Raw genomic sequence first — 16,798 nt, 5'->3', positions numbered from 1 at the left:
AGCAGAAAAAGCGGAACTACTCCGCCGAAAAGAACCAGAACATCGCAGCTGAGGTCGATAAGCTCCTAGATGCTGGGTTCATTGAACCCTGTCAGTATCCGGAGTGGCTGGCCAATGTTGTAATGGTTCAGAAGGCAAATGGTAACTGGAGGATGTGCGTTGACTTCACGGACCTGAATAGGGCATGTCCCAAGGACTCCTATCCGCTGCCGAGGATCGACCAACTGGTCGACTCGACAAGCGGGCATGCTCTGCTCAGTTTCATGGACGCATTCTCGGGATACCATCAGATCTTCATGCACCCCGAGGACCGAGCTAAAACAGCGTTCATAACAAGTTCCGGGTTGTACAATTACAGAATGATGCCCTTCGGATTGAAAAATGCGGGGGCAACATATCAGAGGTTGGTTGATCAGGTTTTCGCCGAGCAAAAAGGCCGAAACATGGAGGTTTATGTTGACGACTCAATCGTCAAAAGCATAAAAGAAAAAGATCATGTCACGGACCTAGCCGAAACCTTCGCCACCCTCAGAAAATACAAAATGAAGCTGAATCCGAAGAAATGTGTCTTCGGCGTGAAGTCAGGCAAGTTCCTCGGCTTCATGGTCAGCAAGAGGGGGATTGATGCAAACCCCGCCAAAGTACAAGCTGCTTTAGACCTCCCCGAGCCGAAGACAAAAAGGGATATTCAGCGTCTAGCCGGGAGAATGGCTGCCTTGTCCAGGTTCATCTCACGAGCCTCAGACAAAGGGCTCCCTTTCTTCAAGGCGCTGAAGCTCCAAAATTCAAAAGGCATTGAATGGGGAGACGAACAAAAGTCAGCCTTTCAGCAGCTCCGTGAACACCTGGCTCAACTCCCAACACTGGCAAGGCCAGTCGTAGGAGACATCCTATACTTATACGTGGCGGTCAGTCCAGCCACGGTAAGCGCGGTGCTGCTAAGGGAAGAAGAAAAAGTTCAACAGCCGATCTATTTCGTCAGCCACACCCTGACGGATGCCGAGACGCGCTACCCATTGTTAGAAAAAGTGGCTTATGCAGTGGTGGTGGCTGCTCGGAAGTTGCGACCCTATTTTGATTCTCATCAAATAGCGGTTCTAACTGATCAGCCGTTAGAGAAAGTCCTCGGCAAGGTTGAAAAATCCGGTAGACTAGCAAAGTGGGCTTTCGAGCTCACCGAGTTCAGTATCGGTTATCAGCCGAGAACAGCCATCAAGGCGCAAGCCTTGGCAGACTTCTTGGCCGAGTGCTCCTATCAGGAGACTCTGGATGCAAGGAGGAAAATCTGGACCGTCTTCACGGATGGGTCCTCCACCGTGAACGGTTCGGGGCAGGGGTCGTCATCACCTCTCCCGAAGGCAAAACCTTCGAGTATGCACTAAAATTTTCATTCAAAGCCTCTAACAACGAGGCCGAATACGAAGCAGCCATTGCTGGCTTAGACCTGTGCATATCGTTGGAAGCCGAGCATGTCTACCTCAAGACAGATTCTCAGCTGGTCGCCAATCAGATCCGGGGGGAGTATGAGGCTAAAGAGCCTTCAATGGCAGCTTACCTCACAAGGATCAAATCGACAATTGCGAAGCTGAGATCTTTCGAAGTAGAGCTGATCCCAAGGGGTCAAAATGCTCAAGCGGACGCACTCTCCAAACTTGCAAGCTCAACTCTGACTGAGTTAAGCCGTTCTGTCTATGTGGAGGTGCGCCGAGAAAAGAGTGTAGCCGAAGCAATATCAATCTGCTGCGCTGCACTCGAGCCGAGCTGGATGGATGACATCCTGGCTTATAAACTCAGGGACGAGCTCCCCGAGGATAGGAATTCGGCCTCCAAGATAAAGCGGATCAGTTCACGATTCCTCGTCTTCGGCGGCCAACTCCTCAGAAAATCCTTCTCCGCTCCATTATTGAAATGCGTGGGTCCAACGGATGCCGACTATATTCTCCGAGAGATTCACCTCGGCATCTGCGGAAACCACATAGGAGGGAGAACCTTAGCCCACAAAGCTCTCAGGGCAGGGTATTTTTGGCCTACAATGATCTCGGATGCAAAGAACATGGTCAGAAAATGCGAGAAATGCCAAAAATTTGCACCGGTAATCCATCGGCCATGCCTAGATCTCCAGCCAATTCTTAATCCTCTTCCATTTGCACAATGGGGGTTGGATATTCTGGGACCCTTTCCCGAGGCCCCATACAAAAGAAAGTGGCTGATAGTCGGAATCGACTATTTCAGCAAATGGATTGAAGCGGAAGCTGCTTCAAGCATATCTGAGCAAACTGTCAGACAGTTCATCTGGCAGAACATAATAACTCGGTTCGGCATCCCAAAAGTTTTTGTGTTCGACCACGGCAGACAGTTTGACAACCTGCCCTTGCGCCGATACACTGATCAATTCGGGATAAAATTGGCTTACTCCGCGGTTTGCCACCCTCAGAGTAATGGCCAAGCCGAAGCCGCAAATAAACAGATCCTTAACGCTCTCAGAAAAAGAGTAGAGGATCAAAAGTCCAAGTGGGTAGAGGAACTTCCGGGAATCCTCTGGTCACTCCGGACAACCGAGAAGGAGGCAACGGGGCATTCACCTTTTCAGCTGGTGTATGGATCCGAAGCAGTGCTTCCAGTGGAAGTGGGCTCAGAAAGCCTACGAGTGAATCTCTTCTCAGCCGAGGAAAATGAGCAGCTCATGAAAGAGTCCCTCGACTTCCTTGACGAGATTAGAGATCTAGCCCGAGAAAGGATGGCTGCACACAAGCTCAGAATGAGCAAGTCCTACAACCGAAGAGTCTATCAACGACCTCTCAGAGTTGGGGATTTAGTTTTGAGGAATGCTGCAGCTGTTCAAAAAAGTCGCATTCATGGCAAACTCTCAGCATCTTGGGAGGGACCTTATGAAATTTATCAAGAGCTTCAGCCCGGTACCTTCAGACTCAAACAAATGGATGGCACCGAGCTGAAAAACCATTGGAATGCCGATGTGCTCAAAAAATACTATGTGTAAATCCTTCGGATAGTACAATCTATGTAAGTACACTGATTTTGTTTATAAAAAGGCCATCGAGCCAGTATTCATTCAGATTGCGTGTATTCTTTAAGTCTTTATGCTTTCTACGGTTTTTCAAAAATTCAAGGTTTCATTCGGCGCTGTCCGGGGTATTGCATAATGATGCCTTGTACCTCGGCAAGCCGTAAAACCTGCCAAAAAAAGATACAAGCCCGAAGTATTGCATAGTGATGCCTTGTACTTCGGAGAATCTGTTCCTTTGGGCAAAAAGGCCATAGACTTATCCGAAACATAGCCTAAAAAATAGGAACTGATAAAGCCCCGAAGTATTGCATAGTGATGCCTTGTACTTCGGATGAATCAGTTCCGGGTGGTAGTTGCAACTCTGAAGTATTGCATGATGATGCCTCGCACTTCAGATAAACTGCTGCCCCGGCATGGTGTTTCGGATAGTTGTTCCCTTGGATGAATTGAAGAAAGTGTCACAAGAGTACCATCTCTAGAGTGAAAACTCTCAGGTGGGAAATCAGTACTTTAAAAACAGATGTAGAAAATAAAGCAAAGTGTTCAAAGATCCTCGGCTTAGCCGAGAAAAATTATCAGCCATTCCAGAATTCAGAAGACCTCATCTTCAGATTTCTGGGGGGGCAGAGGGAAATAGAGAAATGGCACAACTGATCTAATACCCTTCAGCTCAGCCGAAGTTTGATACTTATGTCAGTTTTTTCACAAGTTGAAAACATCCGAGTACAAACGGCAAAAAGAAGTCTCAGCAGAAATGATTCTCGCTAGCCGAAGTTCTGCACTTAGCAAATATTTGAAAGATCATTCAAAGAAAGCAGTAAAGTGCGAAGACTGGTAAAGCGAAGAAAAAAAAAAAAATACACAAGAAAGCTGAGAAAGTGAACTTCTTTGAAATAAAAATGTTGAATTACAAAAATAGTCGGCAGCCGCCCGCAAGCGGAAAGTAACAGCTGCCGAAATACGTACAGGCAAAATAAAAATATAATAAGCTGTTGTACGATAAGGCAAGCTGAAGCAAAAAAAAACAAAAGGCAAAAATTCAGAAAGCGGCAAGTCTAAAGTTGAGCGCATGATGAACCGCAAGATTCTGAAGACGACTGCCCGAGTTCCTATGCTTCAGCCTGAGGATCAGACTGATCAGCTTCATTGGGCCCAATGGTGGTCTCAGCTCCAGCAGCAGAAGAAGCAGGCTTTGCACTTTGCCGAGCCTCCCTTTCCCTCTGCTCAGCCTCCAACTCCATCCTCTCAGCTTCTTCCTCGGCTTCCTCAGCCTTAAGGATTTCAGCTTCGATTGGAGTGGCATACTTCATGTGAGGGTCTTCGGGATCTTGGACCCATTCAGCACATTTGGACCAGTCCAGCTTCGGCTCAGCATGAAGGCAGACCCTTCGGCACACTCTGAACCCGTTTCTAAAACCCATTTCATACTCTTCTTGGGTATAGATACGGACTTTGAGTAGAGCCTCAGCATCGGCCAACTTCTTCTTCGTCTCCTCCAAGTCTTCCTCGGATCTCTTCAGCTCATCGACGAGCTTGGAGGAGGAGCCTTTCAGCTCGGTAAACTCTTGCTGAACCTGGGAAGCCTCGGCCTGAACTTGGACCATTTCTTCCTTCTTGGCAGTGAGCTGATCCTCAGCCTCTTGTAGCTTAGCTCTTTGAGCTTCAGCAGCAGCAGCAGCCCTTGAGAGTTGGACATCCCTAGCTTGGAGCATCTCTTCAGCAGCCATTCTGCTGGCTTCAAGAGATTCTAGCTGATGCTGCACTTCAGCCTGTGCAGCAGCTCCTTCTTGGATTCGGCTCTCGATAGCAGCCTTGAACTTGGAGATGTCCACCCCCAGGTGCTCTTGGAGGAATTTTTCCCCTTCCATCAGTGGGGGAAAAACTTCCTTCTCCATAGCGTCGCAGAAGGTCAGGAGGGCTTCAGCAGCCTTTTTCTCGTACTCCTCAGCCTTCTGCTGCTTCTCTTCAGCTGCTGCCTGCTTCAGCTTAGCAAGCTTTAGCTCTTCCTCGGCTACCCTTTGATCGTGCTCGGCAGCGTCCACCCTATCTTGTAGGGAATCTATCAGCTCTACAGTGAGAGTCTGATTGTGCACGAACTGAAAACAGGGGCACAAGTTAAAAAAGTAAAAAATAATAGCTGAAAGGTTGAGTTCAGAAAGAAATCAAGGCAAGGAGAATTACCTGCATCATCAGCAGTTGGTTGGACCTGGCAGGGTCAGGAACTGATCTGCTGGATTCGCCCATCCCAGCAGTGGCCTTCAGCGACCAAATCCTTGCCCTATCTACTTCGGACAGGCCAGCAAAATCGCCAAAGTAGGCTGCAGCACCTTCTCGGTTCTGACCCCATATGAGGTCCCAGATGTGGTCTGGGACTGGAATTCGGGGGGCCGAGAAACCCATTTCTCCAGACTGCAGCGTCTGGAAGGAAGGGAAGGATGACGATGGAGCCTCTTTAGCTTTGGGTGGCTCAACGTCCTCCTCCTTCTCAGAAGAGTCAATTATTGTGACCTCTTCTTCTTCAGGTGTGAGGACGAAGGCCCCAACCTCTCTGGCAATGTCCGCCGTGAAACCCTCAGCACTGGGCATCACGGCGTCTCCATCCTTGTCCTCGGCGGCACTCTCTCGAGCTTCTTCCAGAACCTCTCCCTTAGGTTTGGGAGTTCTCTGATCCACCTCCATCTCGGGGGGTGGCGGAGAGGCCCTTGGGGGTGATTGAGGCGGTGGCCGGGGAACCCTCGGCGATCCATTGCCTTCCTCGGGTTCCCTTATTTCAACGCCGATGGTCATCGGCCTCCGCTGAAAGTCATGCGGGCCGATGATGGCCATTCTTCGGCGCCTCTTCTGAAGCGGCTGCTCGTCCATACCCGAGTCTGAAGACTCTTCTTGTACTTGGTCTTCGGGACGAACAGGGGCTTTCCCTTCCCTGTGTCTGCTGCTCTCTTCAGACTGTAAAGGGCAGGCAGGGGGAAGAATGTGAAAAAAAAAAAAAAAAAAAAAAAAAAAGACAAAGTTAAGTCTAAAGGCTCACCGAGGTCTTCAGCAAAGCCTCGTCTTCTTCAGCTGCCCTAGCCGCAACTTCTTCAGCAACTCTGGAGGACCCTTCTCCACCTTCACAAGCTTCAATAACCCGTGCAACCTCTTCGGCTGTACGGGCAGCTTCAGCTTCTTCTTCCAGCAGCTGAAACAAGGGATCTCTCTTCTTCCACCAAGGCTTCTGCCTCTGATACAGAGCAACAGCCTCAATTTGGAAGTGGGAAGAGTCTAGGTGAACCTCTCGGCGCCTTGGTTCAGTGATAGGGGGAGCCCGATCAGTTACGACTCGTTCTCGGTTGACACCAAGGCGAGCGTAATCAATGCCGACGTTGGTCTCGTCCCGTTCTGAAAAAGAAAAGGGGAGAAGTCAATTCAGTTAGTTCGGCACATCACAAGAAAGCAAAATGAAAGAAGAAAAGAGATAATTAAAAGGCCTCGGCCCCAGCCGAAGAAGATTACCATCCCTAAACTTTCGGCTGAGGCCGACAGCTGCCAGCATATTCTCTTGGAAAACATAGTGCGTATCGGGGAGCCAAGTCTCCGGGATATGCTGCATTCGGCCGCTGCCTCCCCGGTTCGGCAGCTTGCCGAAGATGTTCTGCTGATTAAGGTTCGGGTCTGGCCCGCTATCTTCGGGAGGACCTAAACTTCCCATATCAGGATCCGGCTCGGCAAGATACCGGGGAGCGCTGAAAACGTAAGGGTGGCTCGGCTCCGTGGGTGCCCTAACCCAAATCCATTGACCTCTCCAGTCCTTGTCTGAAGAGTCGTTCGGCCACATGGTTAGGAACGGGGGCCGAGACTCAATCCGATACCACCCAGAGCCATGGCATCCGTGCCCACTTTGAATGTTTGGCACTAGCCGATGGAGCCTTTTGAAGCAATGCAGGTTCGGCACGTACCTGAAGAATTTGCAGACCCATAAGTACGTCATTACCCTTCGGATGCTGGTGGGGGTCAGCTGGCACAGGGAAATGTTGTAATGGATCAGCAAGTCTCGGACGAATACGTCCAAAGGGAACCTCAGCCCGTACTGGAGTTGTCTTGTGTACACCCCCACATACCCCGGGGGTGGACGGTGGATTCTATCGGAGGCCGTGGGCATTCGGCACCAATACCCATCGGCTTCAAGGATGCCGTAATGCAACTCAATTTGCTCGGCAAACCGGTACTGATCAGCATTCTCCACCCACCATGAGTAGGGGCGGTTCTTTATCATGGCCGAAGCTACTTCGGCATCCTCCCACTCTGAAAACCCTGGGAGGATATCCCAAAGGACAGCGAGAACTTCATCATCCCGTCCTGAAGCGCTCACCCCCTCAGCCCTCTGAGGAGGAGCCGAAGAAATGGGAGTCGCCCTAACCCCTTCAGCAGGGTCAGACTCTGTCCTTCGTCCATTCCAGGTCCCAATCCTGTCCCTGGGATCGGGGATTAGCCTTGCTCTTCTTGGAGCACGGGCTCCACCTCTAACTCCCCTCACCATTGACGAATTTCGAAGGAAAAAGTCGAAAAAGGGGAAAGAGTGCAAAGTCGAAGAAAAATGAAATAAAATCAAAGGAATTTACCTTGATCTGAAGCAAAAGCCGCCGATTTACGAATTGGTAGTGACAAGTCTCAGCTTCTAAGCTTAATGCTCGGGGAATTTGCGAAGTTTTGATGCGGGCTCTTGAGCGTTCTTGAGAATTCTGGGTTTGTGTTGATGAATGAGTGGGGAGAGAAGACGCGCCTCTATTTATATCTCCAGAAATGGGAATTCAAGGAGTCTGCGTTTCAATTTCTCTCAAGCACCCCACTAAGTAACCGTTAAACACACGACCTTGCAGTTAAATCGCCCACTACCCGTCCAACTTCCGCAATTATCCACATTAACTGTTGTTATCTCATTAATCATGGGTTAATTATGGTTTAAATTCACATTTTTGGATTAACAAATCATTCACTTCCCTCCTTTTCTGATTAAATCAAACCCGACCCGTCATCCTTCCAAATCGGGTCTGGGGGGCAAGTTGTTTGGGTCCAATTTAGTCCAATTGGGCCTGGTCACTGAATGATCCAATTAAAAGCCCAAGGTTAAGGTTCAACTCTCCAAATGTGCTAAAGTCAAAAATCAACATCCTCAAAGCCATGTCAAGGTCAGTCAACGGCCCAATCAGCTTGGCCCAGCCCAACTGACTTCCGGGCCCAATCCGCCTCCTTCATTAGCCAAGGTATAAAAGCCAACAATTTGGTCAATTCTTGGTAAGACAATAAAGCCTCAAGCAACTAAACTCTTGCACAGCTGTCTCTCTCTAATATACTGACTTAAGCATCGGAGGGGCCTTCCTCGGCGTCCCCCCCGAGGCTAGTTTACGTGTATTTGTTGTGCAGGAAACCCTCGGCTCCTGCGTCGTTCGGACCGAGACCAAGTTCCCTCAAGATAAAAGGATCTTCCGAGATTCGATTGTTTTCATCCGAAACACCATCCATTTGTCCCCCACAGTTCTAGTTAGCTACTTTGTTTTCATAATTACAATGCTCAAAATTCTCTAAGTCATTAACTATATTATCTCTATCAACTCTTGATTCAAACACAACTCACTGCAAGAATCCGCGTTTTATTTATTTATTGTTGTGACAAAAATTCTTCTAGTGATCTTTGATTTATTGTTGATAGTCGAATCAAAATGAATCTTTCAGTGAATGGTCACTCGCAAGTACCTCCTGGTTTTCGATTTCATCCTACAGAAGAAGAGCTTCTTCAATATTACTTGAAGAAGAAAGTTGCTTTTGAAAAGATAGACCTTGATGTCATTCGAGACATTGATCTTAACAAGCTTGAACCATGGGATATCCAAGGTAATTTATATATGTGACTAGTTTTCATTTCATAACATATTTTTTAATATCATTAATGTACAAAATTTAATCAAAGCAGTGTAGAAAATTGATCATTTTCTTTACACATACTATTTTTCAGAGAAGTGCAAAATAGGATCAGGGCCTCAAAATGATTGGTACTTCTTTAGTCATAAGGACAAGAAATACCCTACAGGGACTAGAACAAATCGTGCCACTGCAGCCGGGTTTTGGAAGGCCACAGGCCGCGACAAGATGATTCATAGCAACAACAAACGCATTGGTATGAGAAAGACGCTTGTTTTCTACAAAGGTCGAGCTCCTCATGGTGAGAAATCTGATTGGATTATGCACGAGTACAGGCTTGAAGATTGCGGTACTAACACAGTACATGGTCACTCCATTATTGTAAGCTTAAACTTTTAAATCTCACTTTTTTTTCAAGCACTATTTATAAAAAGCTTAGGAAATCAGAGAAAAATATAAAAAGGATAAATGATAGAGTCAAGAACTACAAGTCAAAGTTTATGATTTTCTTATGTAATACAGCAAATGTAGATTTCCTTTTCAAGCAGTACATATAAATAATCTTCTACTTTAGGATAGTTTTACCTAATTATCCTATGTTTCTATTTACATTTATATTCGAGAGATAAAGTTACCCTTGTAAGTTAGACAAGTAACATCCATGCATGATGATTCTTGATGTCAAAATTAGTATTGACAGCTTGACTAGTTTACATTTTCAAGAAGAAAAACTACCAAAAGGCAGTTGATAGTCCAAGATGCTTCCCCACATCAACCGATCCACAAACCCAATTGTTAAATTTCAGCAGTAAAAAGGTGCTTGATCACATCTTTTCTTGCATGGAGAAGACCTATGAAGATGAGATTACCAACATTCATGATCATCCAACAACCTGTACTAGTACCGCCACCAATAACATCATCCCTACCTACAGCTGTTGTACTGAAACCACCCCCAGTATCGAGGCCTCGAATCATCAGCTATTACTGAACAATCAGTTTTCAGTTGAAGATGATCAGTACAATCTTCCTATGCTTACCTGCAGCAACAACAGCAGCCCACAGCCATTTGAACATCATCACGACGATGATCCTATGCTTACCTGCAGCCGTAACACAACAAGTTTAAGCGATTGGATGACACTAGACCGCCTTATTGCTTCTCAGCTCAACGGCCAAGATCATCATCAAGACTTAATGTGTTCGAATTCAGTTATGTATCATCGTTAAGTCATAGCCGCCCTACAATTAGCTATGGTTACACCAGTTGTGACAGTACTATGCAATCTCGCTTTCTGCCTGCTGTCTCCTGATGATGATGAGGATGGTGACATTTATCACCTTTCTGCACATGATTCGTGCTCACCGACGTCGCCTGCTCATCAATAAGAGCAACTTTTTCATCAAGTCATTTGTGGGAACCAGCAACGAACACAGGGTACTATCTATGAAAGTTGACTAGTTACTGAAGATCTTTGTCGTTACCAATCCTCATCATTACTTACGTTGGAATTTAGTCGATATATACCCTGTAAAGTCTTCCTCTATGCATGATTATCATTCCAACTTTAACTATTGATGATTTCGCTAAAATTATACAATAAAATCACTTGTACATCTTTAAACGGATCGGAGTTTTCATATCAAAGTGTAATTTTGTAATATTATTGTTTTGTAATTTTAATAAATTATTTTGAAAGACATTAATGATTATAATTTGACTTCAATGATGGGTGTTAGGGGTTAAAGTCTTCCTTTATGTATGATTTTTATTTGAACTTTAACTGTTAATATCTCTCAAAATATACAACCATAAAAAAAACTCTGATACATCTTTGTATGGAGTATCCATATCAAATTGTATTTTGAAACATTATTGTTTTGTAATTTAAATAATTTATTTTTGAGAAAAATTAGTGATTAAAGTTTTGAATTCTATTGTGGGTGTTATTAGTGGTAGCTTATCTTAATGATTTGTATTTTTACCTCCATTTAATTACTTGATGAAGAGATGGATGAAGTTAAGGATTATAATGGTTCAATGATTAATAGTTTGTACTAATTAAGATCTTAATTCACATTTTAATCATACACAAAGGTGATTGAACCTCAGCCATAAAGTAATCTAAGATTTTAAATGATTTCACGCAGTAAATATTGAAAGGAATTAAGGAGAATTACATCCTTTTTCATACAAGTATTAAGTAATCACCTGTATTTTTTTTTTTGTTTTATTGTTTTTTTTTTCTTTTTCTTTTTCTTTTGGGAATAAATCACCTTTAGATTTTCCTAAACAACATAATTTATGCGGACATACACATTGTTTATCAACAGTTACAATCTTAACATCATCAATTGAAATTTTTTCGTGAGTTGGCCACAAAAATAGTTTAATTGTGTACGCCAATTAAGCAAGATAAGAAAGCAAGGGAGCTTGTTTTATTAAAGGGTTATGTTTCTCATTTTAAACGGATAAAATTAAAAAATTATACTATCATTTAAGAGGTGCATAAGTTTCAGAAAGATATAAATAAAGTTTTGTATTACACATATAACATACTTAGCTTCCTCCGTTTTTTTTCTTGACCCGCTTTGACTTTTACACTATTCATCATCCCTCATTTGACCATCTTTTGTGAATTATATGCAAGGAGAAACATATTCATGTGGGATCTTGTTAAAATCGTCTCAATTAGTACTATGATAATATATAATTTTTATAATTTTAACTTATGGATAATTAAAGTTATTGATGATTAAATTTCTGCATTGACAAGCGTGATAAATGAAACAGGTCAAGTAAAAAAAAACAGAGAAAGTATGATATAACTGATTTGCACGTGATTTTGTCATGCATTCCTAAATTAATACCAAATTAGGGAAAATATTAAATGCTTATTCTTAACACTAAGGGCTACATATAGCATTACCCTTAGTTGATTACATTTTTTTTTTTTTTAGGAAAGAAGCAGTGAATTACATACTTGTATATACTATGCACAGTGTTAATTAGAGATATAGCTAGATATTAAAAAAAAAATGTATATATTTACTCTTGGCCAAAAGTACAGTTATTTTCAAGTGGCTTTGCATTCTTAAAAAGCTACTTAAGAGTTGTATTGTTAGGATAGAGTTGATTTTTGAGTTTTTTTTAATCCTATACTTGGAAAGCTATTTGGAAAACATCGTTGAACATGCTCCTATAAGTTAGTACCTTCCGAAATTTTAACAACTAAACTAGTGAATATATGCAAAAATTAGTTCTAAGTTTCTAATTAACTACAAGAGACATATCGAGTACATATGCACATGTTCTATGATAAAAGGAACGAAGGAAAGGCCCGTAAGAGGCCGCAACATTCATTTCTCTTGTCGTTCCACGACCTTTTAAAGTTCAAGTATGTACACTAACTTATTATACTAGTAGGTGTAATTGAAAGAATAATATGATGTTACCCCCAATAATGATATCATGAATTAGAAAAATGACAAAGCATGACAACAGAGTCTACCAATAAGCAATAACATCAACAAAAATCAATATACAAAAGTCATGCCATACCTAATGGGTACATGTCTATTCCTTCAACTCAGTGAAACACCATTAATTTGTTGGAGAAAAATGCCTCAACAAAATAATTTGAACTTGCAGTATAAGTAGTTCAGTACTTGTCTATTTGTAGACAATGATATACGTAGATTGTTCAAGGCACATTCAATAGATTTATGTGCTTATGATGGTAGATTGGTAGAAGTGTATGCGCAATGCTCACTGCACATTCATTGAACATTAAGCCTAAAATCAAAGAACATGAAGACTAATTTTAATGAACATAAACCCCAATGAACATTTATAAGAGCTATAACTAAGATAATGTTATGTTCATTGGAGTTTATGTTCTTTTGTTTTAGTCTTCATGTTCGGTTTTACATTTGATGTTTATTAGATGCCCAATGTACACTGTGCATACGTCTCCACTATCCAATTATTGAGCAAAAGCAAACTATCATCTCTCATGTTTGACTGAAGTATGTAGTAGAGAATAAAAAAAAAAAAAAAAAAAAAAAAAAAAAGGAAAGATCTACTTGAGTTTACTAGTTAGATAGATTCATTCCTAAAAGCAAGTACACCTTCTCATGTCAATTTTCATCCTTCTCAATGCTTGATCTTTCCATTACAAAACACTTCCTAGTTGTCAAGAGAGGATCTTAATCAAGATAAAAGGAAAGGTAGTGAATGACATAGGGTGAAGGGAAATATTAATTAGGGCTGAGCAAAAATATCCAAAAAAATCGAAAACCCGAACCGTAATCGTTTCGAATAATTGGGTACCCGAACCGTTTAAAGAATTCGAGATGGGTAACCCAACAGATAAGAAATTAATGGGTCGGGTATTGGATATCCGTTAAGACAGTTTCGAGTACCCGAATTACCCGAAAATTTAAAAATGCTAATAAAAGAAGGAAAAAAAAAACTAAGAGAAAATTTAATGTGTATACTGAAATGGTATCGTCAGCTCAAAGACTAGTTGATAATGGTGTACCAGCCATTGATGTGGACTTGAAGAATAAGGAATGTTGTTTGTTTGTTGTTGTTGTTAAGGTAGAGCTGCCTTTTCTTTCTTCTCTTCTCTTCTTTGCTCGCTCTCTGTTTCTAAGCTTGTTACAGTCAAACTGATTGAGGAAGGAGAGAGAATGAAACCGAAACGGGGATCAGTTTAGAGGTAACGGAACGGACCAATCACACTACTTAAAACAAAGAAAGCTCTTCCTCAAACTCCTATTTTTTTATATCAATTAAATAAATACTTAAAAAAGAAAAACAGCTTATTGGTTCAGTTCGGATATTTGGTTTGGGTACCCGTATTTTCGAGTACCCGGATTTATGGATACCCGTTTCTTATCAGATCAGTTTCAGTTATTAGTTTTGTCCTCATTAGTTATCGGATATCCGAACCGATAACGTTATCGGTACTGGTACCCGTCCCATACTCTCCCCTAATATTAATGGCTCATTTCAAACAAGGATATAATTCAAAAGATGGATAAAAGTTTTATACTTCGTATGTTGTTTGTGTAGGACGCTATACACGATAATGAAAATAACAACTTAAGCTCTTAACTATTAGCAACGTATCACTTCGATCAATGGCCACTCTTTTAGAATCTCAAAGAATAGGCAACATTTCATCAGACTATAATAATGTATTGGTAGAGTAACCAAGATCGTTATGCGCAAAAAAAATAAAAAAAATCATTTAACATCTATAATATTAGTAAAAGTAAACTAACAAGTACCAACCATCAAATTGACCAAAAATATCATTATAAACTACGAAGAAATAATATTGAAGTGAAAATAACTACTACCTCTATTTCGTATTATCTGCAATATTTTTTAAAAACGGATGTTACACATTATCTGCAACAAACCAAAAGTTTCCTTTTTTAATAAATTTTTTTGTGTAATATTACCAACATACCCTTACTTAACTTCAATAAACCACCTATTATTAACTTATTAACCTATAATTAATTTATCCATGATTAAACCCTAACCCATAATCTCTCTCCTCCCTCACAGCCCACATCCACCATCAACATCACCGAATTTTCTCTCTTCCCTCTCAACCACCAGCAACAACACTTTTCTCTCTCTTCTCTCTTCTCTCTTCTCTCACAACCACCACTCCACCACCACCACTTAGATCCAGTTGCCACCCTTCTCATCATAGTTGCCGCCACTTTCACCTTACCCTTGTCAATTCGCCGCCGAGTTCTTTTCCCTTATCAAAGTCGCCGCCCCTCATACTCAATTATACTACGAATCGCAATTTGGATGGGGTGGAATTCGATGATTTTTTAACAAGGAGTGAGGTGTTTGTGGTGGTGCATTTCAGATCTTAGTGCGTGGTGGTGAGGTGGGGTTTCGATTCTTGGTGGTGGTGAGGTGGGGTTTCAATTTGTTGCTCGTGGTGAAGTAGGCGGGTTTCAAATCTTAGTGGTAGTGAGTTGGGGTTTTAGTTTGTTGGAGGTGGTAAGGTGGGGTTTTGGTTCGTTGGTGGTGGTGAGACGGGGTTTCGAATCATAGTGATGTGAGGTGAGGTTTAAGGTCTTGGTGGTGGTGAGAGGGTGGTCATGGCTTTATGGGGTAGGGTGTTGGTTACGGGATGGGGTGTTGGTGGTGGTGCGAGTTGGCTGAGTGGGTTTTGGGTGATTGTGGTGGGGTTTTGGACCTTAGTGGTGGTGACAGGTGGTTACAAGGTGGGGTGTCGGTGCTGGTGGGGTAGGTGCTGATGGTGTTACTTTCCCTCTCATCCAATTAATCACATGCCCCTTTCTATACTAATCTTTGTTTAAGAAATTTTATCTTGAAAATTGTGCAAACCACTTTATTACAGATAATATGAAACGCCGCTAGTATATAAAGTAATGAATTGAATTATTCACTACCTCTAAAATCGTCAAATCAAAAAGGGAATAAAAATTTCATATCCCTCTTATTCTTTGCCTTTATTTCATTTCCCTCATTAGTAGCCAACTAAATTGATGATAATTGAACAGGACAGGATAACTTCTTCGAGGTTGTGGGGTTATCAACTAAACCAATCACCAAAGACTTTCATCTTGGTTGGTAAAATGTTGTGTTTGTTTCACAAGACAAAATTATTGAAAATCTTTTAGGTATAAGTAGAGCAGGTAGCAAGCTACAACCGTGCTTGTAGTGTATTTGCCTTTCAAATTACTTACAACGACTTATTGATACACGTAAATAAATTATGTTTACAGTAATGTACTCCGTATTCATGAATATTTTCGAAGGTGACTATACTCTTAGCACTTTAGCAGCCATGGTATAAAACATAGATTTCAATAAGATCGCGATGCTTCAAGGAATAAACAAATTTCAAGGATTATTCAACTTGTTACTTGTTGGTTCAATTTCACCAAGACTGCTAGACACATTCCTCTACCAGGTTGAATTTGTAAGTATCACTTTACATGTAACTAATAATCCTTATTACGGAGTATATTCAACACTTAAATAAGAACATAGGAGAAGTTGTTATTACTTACAGTTGATAAGGAATCCAGCATTAAAGTGTATTGTCCATATATGGGGAATCTCAGACATTAGTTTTTTCCACCATGTTAAAACCTACAAAACTACAAAAATTAAATTCTTTATATATTCATGTTATGCAACTTTTAAGAGCAATGATAAGCCCTCCCTGAGAGTAGACAAACCGGCCAAATCTAGACATAGGATTAATTTAGTGAGTTTATAGCTAGAGTAAAGAATTTACTCAATGGCGGATTTTGGCCCAAAAAATTAGGGGGCCAAACGTTTGATCCCCTAACCTTTTACTCAAAAATAACATTACTTAATCACTATACCACAACTTTTTATTTGCAATTATTAGACATTATATTATTTATAATCAACCACTCAAAAATACTTAGGGAGACCAGGCTCTTGCCAGGCCAATCAAAGATCCGCCCTTGACTTTACTTAATTACTCTTAAGAATGGATTATTTTGTTCATTAGAGGATTGGTCACTACTTCCTCCTCCAAGGGTGGGGAGGATATATATATACAAAGTATTTTATCAAAACAATTTGAATTTTGTACTTTGTAACTATCATAATTAAAAGTTCGAACTTCGAAGATCACCAATTCACCACGGTTATTTAAGGTACCATCACAACTATTCAAAGTACAACCACATCACCACATTTATTTTTTTCACCAACTATTGGATTTTTTTAATACCCTTTGGAGGATTTTTCAAACATTCCTTAAGGGGGGAAGAGTGGGGCTTAAGAGTATCTACCAAAAATTCATTAAAGGAACCCAATAAGCATCTTTGAGCAGC

General features: G+C 41.8%; 1 protein-coding gene and 1 pseudogene across 1 annotated transcript; both read left to right on the top strand.

Annotated features, from left to right (window-relative positions):
- Nucleotides 1–8,532: 8,532 nt before the first annotated feature.
- Nucleotides 8,533–10,545, top strand: LOC110732321 (NAC domain-containing protein 43-like). The gene is made up of 2 exons (XM_021912243.1): nucleotides 8,533–8,893; nucleotides 9,015–10,545. Exons 1-2 carry the CDS (start codon nucleotides 8,722–8,724, stop codon nucleotides 9,317–9,319), a joined length of 477 nt encoding a protein of 158 aa, XP_021767935.1. The 5' UTR covers nucleotides 8,533–8,721; the 3' UTR covers nucleotides 9,320–10,545.
- LOC110732805 lies at nucleotides 9,421–10,545 on the top strand (annotated as a pseudogene).
- Nucleotides 10,546–16,798: the final 6,253 nt, after the last annotated feature.

This window comes from Chenopodium quinoa, unplaced genomic scaffold (assembly GCF_001683475.1).
Source record: "Chenopodium quinoa cultivar QQ74 unplaced genomic scaffold, ASM168347v1, whole genome shotgun sequence".
Taxonomy (NCBI): Eukaryota; Viridiplantae; Streptophyta; class Magnoliopsida; order Caryophyllales; family Amaranthaceae; genus Chenopodium; species Chenopodium quinoa.
The sequence above is the reverse complement of the archived record's forward strand: the minus strand, read 5'-3'. Positions and strand labels throughout refer to the sequence as shown.

Bases quoted from the DNA above. Each gene is read 5' to 3' on its own strand.
- LOC110732321 (XM_021912243.1), top strand. From the start codon at position 8,722: ATGAATCTTTCAGTGAATGGTCACTCGCAAGTACCTCCTGGTTTTCGA. The intron at 8,894-9,014 runs GTAATTTATATA...ACTATTTTTCAG, and splicing joins TGAACCATGGGATATCCAAG to AGAAGTGCAAAATAGGATCA.